At 42.3% G+C, this 16,996-nt stretch overlaps 1 protein-coding gene across 5 annotated transcripts in view; it reads left to right on the forward strand.

The window, feature by feature from the left end:
- Positions 1-16,996, forward strand: part of grh (grainy head) — a 128,992-nt gene that overhangs the window by 91,202 nt on the left and 20,794 nt on the right. For all 5 annotated transcript variants that reach the window (XM_087407006.1, XM_011069044.2, XM_011069043.2 and 2 more), the window contains 3 exons: positions 90-524; positions 14,531-14,888; positions 15,491-15,883. In XM_087407006.1, the coding sequence (XP_087263132.1) occupies positions 90-524; positions 14,531-14,888; positions 15,491-15,883 (1,186 nt within the window). The remainder of the gene's footprint in view (positions 1-89; positions 525-14,530; positions 14,889-15,490; positions 15,884-16,996) is intronic.

Here is a 16,996-nt window from a genome sequence, read left to right on the forward strand (position 1 = left end):
ATATCTATGCAATTATGCTTCGTGAGATAATTGTCCGCAGTCGAGTACTTGTGGTTTCAGTAATTAAACGAATCTTTACTTAATTACAGGCGACGCAGTCGCAGCGAGGAGGACACCAACGGTACCGTCGTCAGCGACGACGCACAGCAGCAGCAGCAGCAACAGCAGCAGCAACAAAGTTACGTATCCGGGCAGCGTGAACCGGAAGAAGAGGAGGAATTGGGAGCGGAGGAGGCGGCGGCGCAAACCCTGCAGAGCGGCGCCGAAGGCGCTGATCCGGAAGTCCATAAGAGGGTCGCCGCGGTGCAGGTGCAGGTTCAGGGTATGGAGGGTGATTGGCGCGCCTACTGTGAGCATCCGCTCTCCGTAGCGACCGCGGCCATGCTAAACCTTCAGCAGCAGCATCAGTCGACGGTAGCTAACCACAACGATGATCCTGCCGCGTCCTATGTCTATGAATACTACAAATTGCCCGAGAAACCGGCGGATGTCAAACTACCGTCCACCCACGAACTCTGGTCGACGTAAGTGTTGATTTTGTTATTGTAAAATTTAGTATGAAATACGAAATCGTATAATATAGAAATACTCGTATCGTATAATCTCGAAATACGGAATCGTATAATATATGATTAAGCGGTGTTTTTCATAACTTTCCGAAATCATACATTTTTAGTTCTCTTTATGTATACTCTCTAAACTTTTTGAAATGGAATCTCACTGTAAAGAGTAAAAATTGAGCCAGCCTTGAAAAAGAGTGGCTCAATTTTCAATCTTTAAGAGAGGATTTCTTTCTTTGCAGTGAGAAAGATTTATTCTAAAAGTTTTAAAGAGTTGATCATCAGTACCTTCAAATTTTCGTTTACGTCTTAAACGAAAATATCTTTTCATTTTTCATAATATACCGACTGTTTAATTCTAAAGTAAAATTTCGTCATGTGAATTTTATCTCCAATAAAAATCACCTAAAGACAACGGCCGCTATTATGCATGCTTTATGCAACGTTCTCTTGCTACTTTGAAGTTTCGCGGGTATCTCGCTGTCTCGCTATTTCAAATTCTCATCCGCACGTGTAAGCTTCGTAATCATACGCGAGGCGAAGGAAAGAAACGCGATTTTCCACGGCTCGATCCACGGAATATAATCACGCTCGTGCGAATGCAGGAAGATTTTATACGCTTCTCGCGCATTTAAATAATTCAGAAATATTCGTGTTCTCCAGGCTCTCCATTAAGATTAACTGGAATTTTTGCAGAGTCTGGGACAGAAACAATTTCCTTAAAAATAACTTTTAAATTGAAACTGATTTTTGCTTTTAGATCATATAACAAAAGCTATAGATATAAACCTTTCTAACGAATAAAGTCTGAATAAGATTGAAAGGCTTATACATTATAAGATAAAATAAATCTTTGCAATACTTAACGATCTTAAAATAAAGCTATAATAATAATTTATCTATTTTTAAAAATTAAATTATCTCTTACGTTTTTCCTGTGTATTTATGTAACTTTTTTATACAATTATTTCTCTCTCTCTCTCTCTCTCTCTCTTTCTCTCTCTGTTGTCCATGTTATAATAATTTATATAAAAGAGGAATTGAGGGAATAATGATTTTCCTCAATGTTTTCGAAAGTGCATAGCCTTGGTAGAGCAATCTGCAAAAGTACCTTTCGCGCCGCTCTTGTATGTAACGCACGTAATTTTATGCACTTGCGCGGCTCTTCTTCGCTCGATGCACTTAATTTAGAAGCGCGCTCGCCGCGCGCGTGCACGTGGCCGCGGCTCATCCATAAAGACACGTGCGTGTGCGTGTGCGTGCGCGTGATGGCTATACGTACCGGGTGCATCGGGAGGACTCGATTAGCGTAGATCCGCAGATAGTCCCGCGTGGCGCGTCCCGATGTTACAGCGAACACTCTTAGCGCGTTATTAGCTATTCGTGTTTCGCCGTATCTCGATTAATAGCTTCGGCCACGTAATTGAGCGCTCGCGGTGAGCATAATTCGTTACCGCAACCGATTGCGCGGAACAATCGCGTGTAAAATCGACTAGCGCAGAGAGACGTTTGACGCGTTAATTAGGTGCTTCGCGTTCTACCAAACGTAGATATATTTCTGTTATCTTAATTGCGAGATAAATGCAGAGAAGGGCTATGCATCAATCCGATATACTGTTAATACGTTTAACTTGTTTTCTCTTTGAATATATTATTGAACGATGAATGAAATTCTTGTTAATCGATTCGCATGAATAGATATCTTTTCTAATGTTAAGAGAAATGTAAAATTGTAAAATTGTTGATATCGCAAGAAAGAGGCATAAAATGCTCCGAATTTTTCACATTGGCGAAGCCCATTTACGTAGATTATTACATTTACGAGGTTCGAGGAAAGAGCAATCACAATTCTTTCTTCAAGAGTTTATCGATATTCCATAAACCTCTCGTACTAAATGAGTACGCAGCGTGCCGTCGATAAGTAGGCCTTTCTTTCCCTCTCTCCCTTCTCTCTTTTTCTCTCTCTTTCTCACTCTCACTTTTTCTCTTCTTCTTTGCTCATATAGAGAACCGCGAACGTTCCCGATTCTACATCACTCTCTTCTATATTACTTGGAAGCAATTTAGTGGAGTTTTAGTTGGGTAGATATATTGCTCTCCAGTCAAGCCTATTTATATCTCGCGTTCGAGTCTTCCGGTCCATTTGCTCAGTTTGCAAACTGCACCATCGCATCGGCGTTCTACGCCTTGCGTAAGAAGGAGAGAAAGAGAAAAAGGGAAAGAGATTCTCCCTTGTTCTCGATTCGTGATAGGGGTCTCTCTCCTTATATTTTGGGTTCGGTCGACTCACGGAGGATGCCGAGGACCCTTACCCCTTGCACCGTGGAATCCGGGAGACGCAGGCAATGAGTAAAGGACTCTTTCTCTCTTTCTCTCTCTCACCCCTCGGGGGACTCGCGCGGGCCCTACTTTTGATTTATATCGGCCGCTTAGCATATTTTGTAATTTACTGTTGAGAATCCTCAACGTACGAATCACGTCAGATACGAGGGCATAGCTAAGGAGAACATGGTGGTGCGGCGAAACGCGGCAGCGAGAGCGACTACGGTGCGGCATCAAGAGCATCACCAACAGCAGTTTCTGTTACCGACCTCGCCGTGGGGAGATACCGCCCTAATCTTCCCTCGCATCTTCTCCTTTCGCCCCCTTCGCTGCTCTCTCTCCGTGCCTCTCTCTCTCTCTCTTTCTCATCTCTCTCGCGTCATATCATCCTATCTGCTTCTCTTACCCCCGTTCTCTCACCCCGCTGAGAGATGATAGCATCTCGACAATTTGTACGGCGGTAGATCGTTAAAACTCCTCTCTTACTCTCAAGTCGCGTCGCTACGGAGAGAGAACGAGTCGGCGAGAACTAGCGAGGGCACGACTTTAATCCAATTTCATTGTGTCGCATTCGCTGAAGGGATCAGACGCTTCTTTGCTCGCGACTGTGAAAATAAAGGAAAAAAAAAAATGAAATGGTTGACACGAACATGGTTCAGAGGAAATGTATATCTCATCGTGGGGAATGTAGAAATAGAGGAAATGAATTCGCGCGTAAACTGATTTACTTATTTTCATTATATATCGTAGGTACAATCGAGAGATGTAAGTCGTTGATGCATCTTTTTAGTGTCATTGAAATACGTGCCAAAGATGCGCTGCGATTTTCCCACGATTTTTCGAAACAAGATGAATTTATACAATAAAAGTTCGAACATCCTTCGTTTCCTCGAAACTTATATTAGATAGGCTTTAAATAAGACAAGCTTATTTATTGCGATCGGAGAAATGTTGTAATGACGTTTTTACGATAACGATTCATGATTTTACGATGACAGTAACTAATAACGAGTAAAGTAAGTCTTTAAATCAGAGTCTCAGTCAATCGTGTCTCATTAGTTATTCATAATTAAATCAGAAATTAAAAAACTAAAAGATAAACTTTCAGGAATAAGATAACTTTAAAAATTCCACGTATTTTGCTTTCAAACCGAGTTTGATTCTCTAAAACGCAACACTGAATTTATGATATTAACCCTAGAATATAACATTTAACTTTTTCGACACGAGCAGCAATGTGGGATCCTTCGAGTACACTAAATAACTAAATTATAACGTTATCGTGCCCAACATAAGGTTCAGAAAAATATGCGGAACTCGGCGCGATCACGCCGAGAGACAGCCATGTCGTAATTCGAATAATAGACCTGCTGCGAAGCTAAGCACCGAGAATATTCTGTTCTGTTCAATTAACCATATTGTTGTAACCGCATAAGGATACCATTAGGTGTCTGCGGGTTTTTAAACGTTCAATTCATAGAAGCAGGGCCGCATCAACTATAAAGTCAATGAAATCCGTTTTGATTTATTAATGTAGAAATGTTACTCGTTCCTTTCTTCAGTCCAGTCTTTCCTGGCACGTTTCTTATTCAGCTACATCATTGTCCAAACGCAAGATTATCATGGCGTGTTCTTTTACGAGAACTTGTCGCAACTTTCATGAGGCTCAATTCTTAAGAGTGTCAGATCCCAAAGTATACAGAGCCGAGTCTGCAGAGAAGGCGGATTGCTCGCCAGGATTCTTACGGAGTCTGAAGAACTTAAAGCTCGCCACGGGGTTGTAGAATGATGGCGCAAAGCCATCGAGAATCGGCGTACGGTTTCACAGCAAGCCGCCGCTGTAAAAGACGGTCTCCCGGTACTCCGCGAGATCGCCGCCTTAATCTTAACGTCCGCGGGCATAAGCGACATAACCGTGATATCCGCCTTCCAAACGTGGAGAATGGTCGCGGTACAAAGCCGCGGGATAGAGCGAGAAATAAGGGGATACTCGCCGTGTGCAACTCTCGCATCTGATAACATTGATTCAATTAACGGATGAAGACGCCTCTTGGACGTAAATGACGGTGGCAATCAAAATGTGAAAAACATATCTGATGAGAGACATAGTTACCGCCAAAGGGAAGCGCGAACGGTTGAACTTATACTCTTTATCTAAATTCATTGGAATCATAAAGACTTGAGCTCTAGATAAGTGTTAATTTAATTGAAACGTAGAAATAACAGACAACAACTCTTTTATAGGATTATCACAAATTCCTTATCCTAAAATATCATAACTTTTCTCGGATTTTCAGATAAAATTTCATGATTTTCCCTGATGCTTTAAATAATATTTTGAAATTTTTTTGTATTTTCGTTCCAATTTGGAAACAAACAAAGATTTTGTTGATTGAGCAATTTAACAAAACTATATAAATTATTATTAATGTTGATGACACTACTTGCATTTAATTATTAAATTGGTAGTATTCCAAAACTGCGAAGGTGTGATGTGCGCACTTTTTTAAAGTTAAGAATTTTAATTTTTTAGAGAATGTTGTAAAATTCCCTGATTTTTCCATGATTTTCCTGTTTTCAATTTCCTCGATATTTTCTTGATTTCCTTAATTTAGTTTTGTGGCAACCTTGCTTTAAGAATTAATAATATAAATTTACATATATATATATATGTATATATATATATAAATGTAAAAATATATAAATATATAGATAAAAGTAGGAACATTATTATGACGCTCGACAATACACGACACAAAAAAATCAACTTGATTGCGTGCGCTGTAACTTGGCAGGAAGTATCCTTTCAAAATCATAGTAATTGTCACAACGATCGAGTATCCTTTTCGTTCAATTGCGGTCGATTGCTTCATCGCTGGTCATGCGATGTACCAAGAAAAGCGACCGCATTTCGCAATAAACGCACACACGCGAATTCTCACATCCGAGATGTTAATGACAACATGTTGCCCGTGAATCCCTTCAATCGTATTATCGAGAATTCTTCGAAACTTTGTGACTGTTGCAACCAAATATGTATCGCTCGTACTGAATGTATACTGTCTTCAATCTATTTCTTTTTTGCAATTCCATTGGATAACTCGGAAAAGTTTTTATCTGTTCTTTCCTCCCGACGTGCAACAGCATGTCATTACATCAGAGACCTTGTGGGTCAACATATTAAGCGATGAAATTCAAGCGCCAACCCGTTGCAGAGTCCATCTCGATGATGCACATTTTCCGCAGGCAGCGGCGATCACGTTCCGAGTTTGAAAGTGAAACTCTTCCCCGGAGACAAATTTCTAATTAATTCATATTAAATTCAGACCCAAGGCCGCGTATGAATAACGTCAATATGATAAATGTTTATCCCGCGGCGAGCAACGCATGAATGTTTCAGAGCGTCTAAGGGTAAGAGCGGCTTCTTAATTGCCGAGATAAGCAACAGGTTGTAATTATTTAAAGGTGTCTGCGTGAGATCGTACATTGTGCAAAACGTAGAATACGGAGAATAAAATGTCACGATCGATACAAAACTGTCTTCGCGAAGTGAAATGAATTTTCGTTCAATCTGAGGAAAGATTGACATCTGAGGAAAACGAGAGGCACGGGGTGGAGTAAATATGGTGTTAGCCACGCTTCCGTATCATATACGCCGTATTACACATAATACGAGCGGCGGTCGTAATACTCGTGTCTCGGACCTTTCTTTATGGCCATCTTTTCGTACGTGCGACGGAATGGCGCGGAACATAATGAAGTCTTGCTCACAGAGGCCGGTCTTTAAGGAGCTTAAGAATGAACTCGGCAATGAGCGTCGGCACGCTGCAACTTCTTATTACGTTTCCTGGTTATCGTCACGCCAAGATCTACTTAGGAACGAGGCGGCAGTGGCCTTTACGCTCGTCCGAGAGGGTGCATGCTCAGCCAACGAACTTGTCTCCGGGATTAGACAGATAGCCAACGCGAATACGTTCCGCGAAGATTGTTGTTCTTCGTCTTCATCTTTTTGTCGTCTTCTTATTAGCTTAAGAAACAACGTCATAGAGTGAATCAAGTGTAAATTATTAATTAACCGTGTTTTCAAATCGAATTCTGATTTTTTTTTTTTTTTACAGTAAACTAGAAAAATTTCAAAGGGTACAATTTTTTAATGGCTTAAATAAAGTATAACGCAGGAAAGAAATTTCGTGGCATCGTAATAACGTTAAAAGATCCTAATTAACTGCTCGCGAAACAATCTGGACGGCGCAAAACGGCGAAGTTGTGAATTCCTAATTGCGGCAATTAGGAACTAATTAGCTGTTTGCCGTCGACATACCGCTTGAAGATCAGTCCGTTCTTTCCTCTCCTCGCACCATTCTCCATGGTGTACATACGTGCACGGACATAATGGAACCTTCCGTTTCCGAGATCGCGGACCTTTACGGTGGTCGGCAATCAGACGGATGACGAATACGAGTGGGTTGTCGCTACTTCTTATTACACGTTTCGTTTCTCCCGGTTATCATTGCGCGGCGATCTGCTTAAGAGCATAGAGTTGCCACTACGACGAATCCTGGCCACTAGCGCGGTGGCCTCTGACCCACCTGACAAGTCGAGGGAATGAGGGGAGGGGAGGGGCCCCTGTGTCACGTCGTAAAATGAAACGGGTCGACCAGCAGTAGGCCGGAACAAGAAACCAGAACCGCGGGACGGCCACGAGTGCCATGCCCCGTTTTCGCCGCCACGCTGCTTTATGCTCGACACGTACCTTCGCGCGAGCGTGTTCTCGTTTGTTTGAATTTACGATTATAGAAAAACGTAATGGCTCCTCGACGGACCGCGATACGCGAATGGCAACGCCCTCGTTTCGCGCTCGCCGCGTGAGATCGCATCTCCGCGTTCTCCGGTAGCGCCGCATCTTTCCGCGATCGCGAAAATCGCACGCGAGCGAGTCGCGTGCTGAGATCCGAGGCATGATGAACTGAGATTGAAGTGAAAAGATCATATACCGGAGCAGAGTAAAGTCATTGGACACGTTCGTGTATTTGCAGCTGTTAACAAGCTAAAAAAATATATGAATTATTGGCAGAATCTAGAAAATATAAAATTATTTAAAAAATTTAAAAACTACGCCAAAGCAAAATCTAACTAGTTTGTATAAATGAACAAAAACTTGCTTCCCAATCAGTCTTAATTTTTTACACGGAAATTGAAGGCTTTATTTTTAGGAATTAATTGTTAGGAGTTTATAATTAACAGTTTGTAAAAAATTTTTGTCTCAATGAAGTTGATATTAGATTTTTCATTAAATTACATCGGTTGGACTTTACTGTTAGCAATTTTAAATTACATATATGTGTGTGTGTGTGTGTATATATATATATATATATATATATATATATATATATATATATCAACTTGTATACTACACCTTCTTTCTCACGAAATATGATCTCGATAAACAGAAAAGGGAAGCGAATAGTTCGCCAATTACGTGCGCTGCGATGTTACAGTGTCGACAACACTGCGGTACTATGAGGTCTCGATTACCAGGCAAGAACTGGATCGGTCGATTGAGGTAGCCAGCTTGCGGCGATATTATCTCGTTAACTCGAATTTACGATTAGAAAACGCCGTAGCGCGCCGTCTGTTTTGTATCACTTTACTGGTTTCTGGTTAGAATCATTGGTTCGACGACCGAGGAAATGCTTGTCGCGTTCTCATGGAGAACAGCGCGAAATCCTGGACTTGGCGAGGTCACGAGAAACACTTAAAATCTGTCACTCCGGCTGTCAACGATCTCGATCGTCGTAACGAAGTCAAGAAGTCATTAAATGGACGTGTTTCTCGCAGAGGGTTGATTCACTGACTCGAACGAACCAGATCCGAAAACCGGATCACGTAGTGTCTCATTAGCAAAACAGGAAGGCGGGTATGACTTCGAGGACACGCAAAAGTCTGAGAACCGGGGCGAATTCGTAGCCTGTTCCGTAACATTGACGATCGCGGTAAACCAGACGAAAGTCGAGGAGTCGACCTCGGGAAGTAACAAGCCGGTGTCGAGTTTCGCGGGTATGCGATTATTCGGCGACATTTCGCGGTTTACGATGCACGAGCAACTTCGACATCGAATCCCGCAAATCGTTACGCAAGAGCGAAAATCGCCACGACTCCGGCATAAGATTACCATCAACATTTGATAGGATACTCATTGGCACTCTTCGGCACGAAGGTACGAAGGAGCATTCAAGATATTTGCGATAATTCGAACCTGAGGAAACTATCAGGTCGTTGATTTTAAGAGAGACATGAGTCTCCCGCGGAACTCGATGTAGCGCATCGTTTTACATTCGCTTCTGATTAAAATTTCCGACTACACATAACTGTCTTCATAAAATAAATTTTAATATAAATATAATAATTCTTATACCATTAAATGACGTTGAGATGTTTTATACATTTGAATTTGTTTTCTACGAGATGAGAATTGTAATCTTTCTTAACAATTCCTATTAAAAATATTTAACAAAATTTCGAAAGATAGTATGAAATACATATTCTCTAATTTCTTTGGATGGCTCAATTTTCAATCTTTAAGAGTGTGATTTCATTCTTCAGAGTGACAATTCATTCTGAAAGAGAGCATTATAAACGGGAATACTTCTACAAAAAAACATAGATAAACTCATGCGATATTAAGATCAAAGGACGTTTCATAATTCCCGAAAGTCACCGACAGTAACGTGTTCCAGGAAATGCACGATAATCCTAGGAAGTAAAGCACTAGGAAAGTCACGCGGCGGTCATCGTGAGTAGTGGCAGACCATCATTGCAGGCCACGCCGCACGCATCTAAATTTCTTTTCCGACCGTCCATCGCGCGTACACACACATATATATATATATGTACATTGACATTGCCGCGACACGGCGGCACATGCTACAAGCACAGGTGCCGACGTGCGTGCATGCGTGAGCTCGTAAAGGCACAAAAAGTCGTAGACGCGCGCGAGCGAGCGAGCGGCAAACGCAAGATGGAAAAAAAAGCAAACCGGCAATAATAATCAAAGAAGTGACCCGAGCGAGCAGAGTCGGTAGAGCGCCACTTTGTCGGACCTGTCTTTCGAGTTTCGTCTCGCGCCACATACAGACAGGTCCATCGCTCATGACGCTGCGCACACGCGTTCGCAGCGATATACGCCCGATTTCCGGTTTAAGAAATGCCTGATTCCGGTTCCGAACCTGGGTTTACCGCGAGCCTGATCCGCAGCCTCGGTACCGCAAGCAGCGTCCCGACGCCGTAGGTCGCTCAACGAAGACTGCGTTCGTGTGCGCGTATCGCGTACTTACGTACAAATGGCCATGCATGTCGTGACCCTGCGGTAACCTCGGCGACCTGCGGGTTCACATGTCGGGCCGCCGTTGCCGCTGCCGCTGCCGCCACCGGGGTGAAAGCCTTGTCGTCGATAATACTGCACCGTAAGCACGTAATTGCCTCTTGCACTCGTACTTGGGTTGCGCGGTCACCGCGTGCGATGGACAGCGGAGACGCGAAGTAGTGAAAAAAAAAAAAAAAAAAAAACACGATGGAATGCAGTAGACTGTATAACGCGACGTGCGGTGATAATTTATTTGTTTGCAGCACGAACGACTCGCAAGAAGCACGAATTTGTGCGCGGCGCGTATTGATCCTTCAGAAAGAGATTCTAGAGATTTGTTCGCGTTACATGCTTCAGTATGCTCCAATGTGCCCCTGTTATAGCTTTTACTCGCTTCAACGAGCGCGTTAGAGTGAGTAAATGCTATAGTAGAAGCATTTTAGAGTATGTCAGAACATGCGATGCGAACAAACCTTAGATATATCAGAGTATGTAGCACAAAAGTTCTTTATGTTTGCCCTAATATCACTATATCAAATTCAAGAATTAACTAAGTGCTTATGATGATAGATCCAATACTAGACTATCAGATAAAAGATAACGGTCGAAGTAGACTATAAGAAAATTATCGGCATTCGGCTCAAATAAAAGATTTGCGTTACTCTCTGGTAGATTTAAAGCTCTAAGGAAGTGGAAGACAACACGCTGCAGATACCGATGTAATTAACAAGATTTTCTCCACGCAAAAAGAAAAAGAATGGAAAAAGAATGTAGCTCTTTGATCTTCTTTGGTCTCCTCCGCTGGTCGCCGAAGACTGGCGTTTCCTGGGAGGTGCAGAAATGGAACGATAAAAACGGTATCTTACACCGCACGTCAACATCGTCGGAATTTCATAAATGCGTTTCTCTCCCTTTTGTCGTGTTTATATTTCATATATTGCCCCACGCAAAAAAAGGATTATAGTAATGTCAGTTGCTGGCAAACTTTGCTGTTATTGTTAGCTGTTGAAGATAAAATACATTTGCTGCCGACATCCAACTTTATTAGTTGAAATTAAAAGCGTACTTAATACGAGTAGCTAAGTAAGTGGCAACAATTATATTCCTCACTATCGTAGCCACGTAACCGAGCATTCGCAATTATTTCTGGGACGCTCTCAGTTATCATTTTACTCCAGCAGAGAATATTTTTCGCTGCAGCACCTAAATTTTAGCAGCTAATAAATTGAGCTTTGGCAGCAACATTAACAACAACATTAGCTGTCCCTATTATAAGGACGCATTTTAGCTGCGTTGGCTGATCTTTTCTCTGCGTGCAGAAAAAAAGAACACTTTGAAATTAAAAAGATAGTCGCTTGATAGTTTTCTAACTACATCTACATATATTGTATGTAAAACCACAAGTCATTACACAGCGATATAACAACGCCAATAACAATAACGGAGAAAAAAACTTGACGAGTATATATTTTCATAAGTCATAAATTACGAATTGACGCACACAGACGCACATCAAAGTTAACAATTTTCTGGTTAGAAGTTTTTATAGTCATGATAACATATCTCCAGTTGTTTACCGAGACGTTGTCTTATCAAAAAGTTGTAACACATTGATTTATCACGCTTCTGACCTAATATATGTACTTTGACTTACGAATATCTGCTTGAGTATTATTTTGAACAATGTGTCTATCGACATTATCGATCTTTTCCGCATGAATTGGACGCATAAAAATAAAACTGGTGACATATGCACAGCTCTACGAAATAAGTGATTTAAAACAAATATCGACTTCGAAAAACTCTTTCTTCTTCGTTTTACGTTAAACTTCTCTTGCTTTTTTTTATATGTTTTTTTTTTCTCGGCTGGACACTAACTTCAGTACTTATCTCTTCGACAGCTATGAAGAAACGAAAAAAATACTCCATTTTGTACACCGTTTAATGTTACTACGACGAAAGATTGTGGCAAGGTTTATTCCGAAAAAATTGCGGATTACGGATCCAATACATATTTAATATTTATCCTTGATATGAAATTGAATCAAGAATGTAAAGAGATTCCAGAAGAATGTCTTCAAAATTTTTTAAGGTAAGAAAACGTTTTAAATTATGACGATACTTTTTTAATTCAAATAAAAATATAATTGCTTTAAGAGCCAGACAGAAGATATATGTGTTTAATATTAATTTATTTGATTATTTGACAATAATTAGACAAACGTTTCGATCCATATTTGGGATTCTTTTCAATGCAATGTAGTACAGTCCAATGGGTTGATAATATATGATCCGTTAATCCAGAACGAGAAGTTAATATATGACATTAATGTTAAATCAGAGCACGCAATGTTCCAACAAGAATCATTAAGCTTCCAAGTTTAATGATAATCGTTATTGAGCACATTATTAGAGATGATAACCGTTTACATGTTACAAGTCATCTGATACTTTTTTAATTATCAAAAACTTTCGTAAAATCCAAGACAGCTCTGATGATGATGTGTTGATGACAGTTGCATAGAACTACTTACGTTCTCGAGAGCCTAAAACGTCAGGCAGACTCGGTCTGCAATCTGATACCTCGCACCTAGCGATCCCACATTTTCAGGGGTGCGTATCGAGTTCCCAAGGTGTGCGCACGCGAATCCCGTTTCGCATCGCGCGTCCTCGGATTAGCATCGCATTATCGGGAAACGCTCTCGCGAATGGAGAACGCGCGAACGGATCCATTTCACGTAAGCCGAATTCATGAGGCCTAAGTTTTGCCGCTATGGCCCCGGGTGATGGCGGCGCATTCTCTTTACTTGCCGAAAGAACGTGCCCGATTTCCAGTCATAGCCGGGGTTTACCCGCCGTCTTTTCCCCGGTCTCGACCACGATCTTCGGGTCCTATATCCGCACCTCTTCAGGCACAAGTGTGCCGAGGGCGACCCGAGACGCACCACGCGGGATAGTCGTCGAGAGACTTCTCATCCTCTCGCCGTCACCCTTCGTATTGCGAGACAGACGAGAAAAGGCAGGACAGAGAAACAGGAGAGAAAGTAGACGAGAGATCAGGTATCAAGTGTAAAAAAAGATCATTGTACGGAAGCATCTGACCGTAGGGTAGGAACTATGGTGATGGTGCGAAAGGATGGAGTGAGATGGAAAGAGGAATGTGTACTTTTTTTTAGAGGGAAAAGGGTTAAGAGGAGACAGAGAGAGAGAGAGAGAGAGAGAGAGAGAACTGGAACGTGAGGGATCCTTCGTGATGGAAAAGACGAAGAGACGATAGAAAAAGAATGAAAGGGAGGAAGGGGGAATGCACTAAAAGCGTTGGCAGTTTATAAGGGTCCCCGGTATTGTGGATACGTATTATCATGCTAAATATAACATGTTAACTACTTCGCATAATACCGCGATCCTCTCGATTCTTCTCCCGTACAGTCGATCGGCGAATCGCGCTTCTTCGCGCGCGCGTCGCGCATCGAAAATTTTATTGCCGAATTCGGCAGATGCAGCGTGCGACGCACAGCGGAAGTGTAGCGCCGGTTTTCCTCGCTGATTTTATCCGTCGACAGGGCACGGAGAAAGGAGAAAGAAAGTACGACCCGTTTCTTGTGTTTCTTTGAAGATGCCAATTCAATTATCATTTCAATGAATACGCAGGATTTAAATAACATTAGTTATTCCTAATTATAAAGATAAAAACTACTACAATACTCATATTATATTAAATAAAGCGATATCTATTAATAAAATTGATTAATATATTATTAATTTTTTTACATTTGTATTGACTGTTTAAGAATCTTATTTTTTCAAGTTATGTCTCATTCTAAATTTGGTGCATACATCCATTAATTTTTTAATAAGATTAAAAAATAATGAGAACATGTATCTCTCTACTTATGTATTGTGATTAGTTTTTTAATATTTGAGATTTTGTAGAAAAATTTTTTTGTCTTCATTGAACTTTTGAAGAAGTTTCCATTCCGTTAGATATATGTATAAAAAAAAAAAATGTAATTCTTCTTCACTCGTCGTGGTATTTGTGAATGCGAAAAATTCAAACTTTTTCATTGAGCGGCCGATGTCAGTCAAAAATGCTCAGAGGGTCCAGATGGCGGACCCCATAAAAAAGCAAACAGAAGCAACGCGAATGAGCCTGTATTGTATCGATCTCGATATATATAGCGCGAATTCGTCACGCGTTCTTAGGGCGCGATGCGGATCGATGCCGATGTCGGTGATCGGTAAAAGGAGCTATAACTTAAGGTCAATTTTTCACGGACTGTTGAAGGGGTGTGATGGGCCAGAAGTTGCTGGTGCAAGAGGCGCCTGGCTCTGGTTCCGCCTCGACGAATCGCATGGAAGGCGGTGAAGGTACCGGAGGAGGGGAACTACACCACTTCCTCCAGTACAATCAGCAATCTCACAGTCCTAGCCAGAGCCTGCAGGGTGGCCTTCCGCTTCCGCTGAGTCCACAACCCTTGCGACACGACGGTGCCTCGAGCGCCGGCATCGTCGGGGTCAAGAGGGAACCAGAAGATCTCAGCTCGTCGCGCGGAGGCCAACAACCCAGCAAACGACACAAACAGGCGCAACCCGACAGTCCCACACCACCGGGAATGTACCATCATCATCCGCATCAGTTGCAGGTAAATTTCAGACGATCATTGCCAAGTGCAATCACGAGTTCTTCCCCGTGAGAGTTTGTGATTATTTACGTTTATTCCATTTACTTTGACCTTTTCAAAAGTTCGACGCTTTTCAAACAATATGTTTGAATATTAATTTAATAATCCATTCCTACAAGAATTCTCAATTCTTCGCGTTACAAAGTTATTCCCATAATCACATGCGGTGAGAATAGAATTTGTAATTCTCAAATAACTTCAAACGTTATGTGGTTTATTTGGCGTAAAATTACTAAAGATTGCTCAAGATTTGTAACTTCTATACGATCCTCGCCGAAACGTCGTGTCACGTACAGCAATAGCCTAATACGCAACATTTGCACATCGCAAGATAATATTTGAGAAAATAACATCGTTCAAATTCTTCTAACGTCGCTTCCCGCGCATTTCGAAAATTGCACAATTGCAACGTATCTCAGTTCCACATCATCGCGCGGTCTTTTTTCCCCATAAAAAGATGTATAAACGCGACGATGGAAACGCGGGAAACCGCGATCTTCTCGCCAATCGCGGCGATTCATGCGAACGTGGTGGAAAGTCAACCGCAATTGACGGGTGTACAGGTGCAGCAGTATGGCAGCCCTTACGACCCCTACACGTCGTGCAGTCCTAGATTGCAGTCAACCGCCTATACGTCTACGTCAGCGACCGGGACAGGGAACGCAACGGCGAATCCGGGTGGTGGCCTTCATCAGGAGGCGACAACGGTCTACGTCGCTGGTGACGCATTGCCGCCACTCGCCTCGTCAAGCTCCACTTCCTCGCTGTCCACCACGACTGCTTCGTACACGAGGTACGAGGTCGTCCCGAGCTCATACGCTACGACACACGCGATACGCTCGTCGTCGAGTAGCAGCAAAGTCCTGACCGTTGATCTTCCCAGTCCTGACTCTGGCATAGGCGCTGACGCGGTGACGCCCAGACAGGATCATCATCCAACCACGGCCCTTCATCAGGTGAGTCTACGAGCGAGATTAATTTCATTCCTTTTGTCACTCGATACATTTCTACGTGAATCCAGTGTATCCAGCTTTAACTTCTAGATAGTTCATTTTTAAAATCTTACAACTTTTCTTTGAGTAAGATTTTTTTGTAATTTATTATTTCATTGTATTGCTGTTCAAAATATTGATATTTCAACACTATTATAATGGCTGTCCTATCTTATAGAGAGATTAAAAGCGAGATTCTCTTATACATCGTTAGCGTGCGTTTTCGAATACAGGTAGGCGTGGATGCGTTTACGAGCTATGTCGCGTTAACGATCGAATCGAATAAAGATCTCTCGTTTTTCTGACACGATAAAGTCACTAAAGTCGGATGATAGTATAAGTCCAGGATGAAAATTACCATGATCAAACAAGTATGAGTTGGACGAGAAATTCCACGGAAGAAATTCGCTGACATCTCATAACGTAAGCAGCTAACATAAAGTTCGGAATACTGAGAATGTAGAGAGCTGAAAAGCTTTCAAAATGGAATAAAACGATCCTCGCGTGTAACATATTGCTCTACCACGTAATATATTAACACTGCCCAGGCGTAAGATGATGACACGGAGTTAGCCGACAGGGACGATCGTAAATGGCTCACGTCTATATAAATTGCAATCAGCAGGCGATGTAACCAAGAACAAGTCATGATCGGAGCGGGATCCCGCGGCCGTCTCGTCAGCGGGGATCGAAGTTAACGGGTTGCAGGGAGGATACGTGAAGAAATATTTACTACTCTGAGGTGCTCGCTACTGAATTACGCGGATGGCGTGCCGGGCAGCGTCATTAATTGTCTGGGAAAAATGCTCCGGAACGTTTGGCCGAGACAGAATCGCCGCGCCCCGAGACGCGGAATGACCGTAACTCAATCGAGAGCTGCCGTAACGGAGGCAACGATGGGAAACGATGGCATCATCTGCTGCAGCCGCTCCCGCGCTATCGTTTTCAATTCGATCAACCACGGTACAAATGTCTTCGCCCACGGCGCCATAAGCGATCGCGATGCAATTAATCTCGCGGCGCGATACCGTAAATATCGTTCGTTAACGCTCGGCCGGCTCGTCCCGGCTTCAAAAG

Source organism: Acromyrmex echinatior, chromosome 6 (genome assembly GCF_024713525.1).
Source record: "Acromyrmex echinatior isolate Ae372 chromosome 6, ASM2471352v2, whole genome shotgun sequence".
In the NCBI taxonomy this organism is placed as follows: Eukaryota; Metazoa; Arthropoda; class Insecta; order Hymenoptera; family Formicidae; genus Acromyrmex; species Acromyrmex echinatior.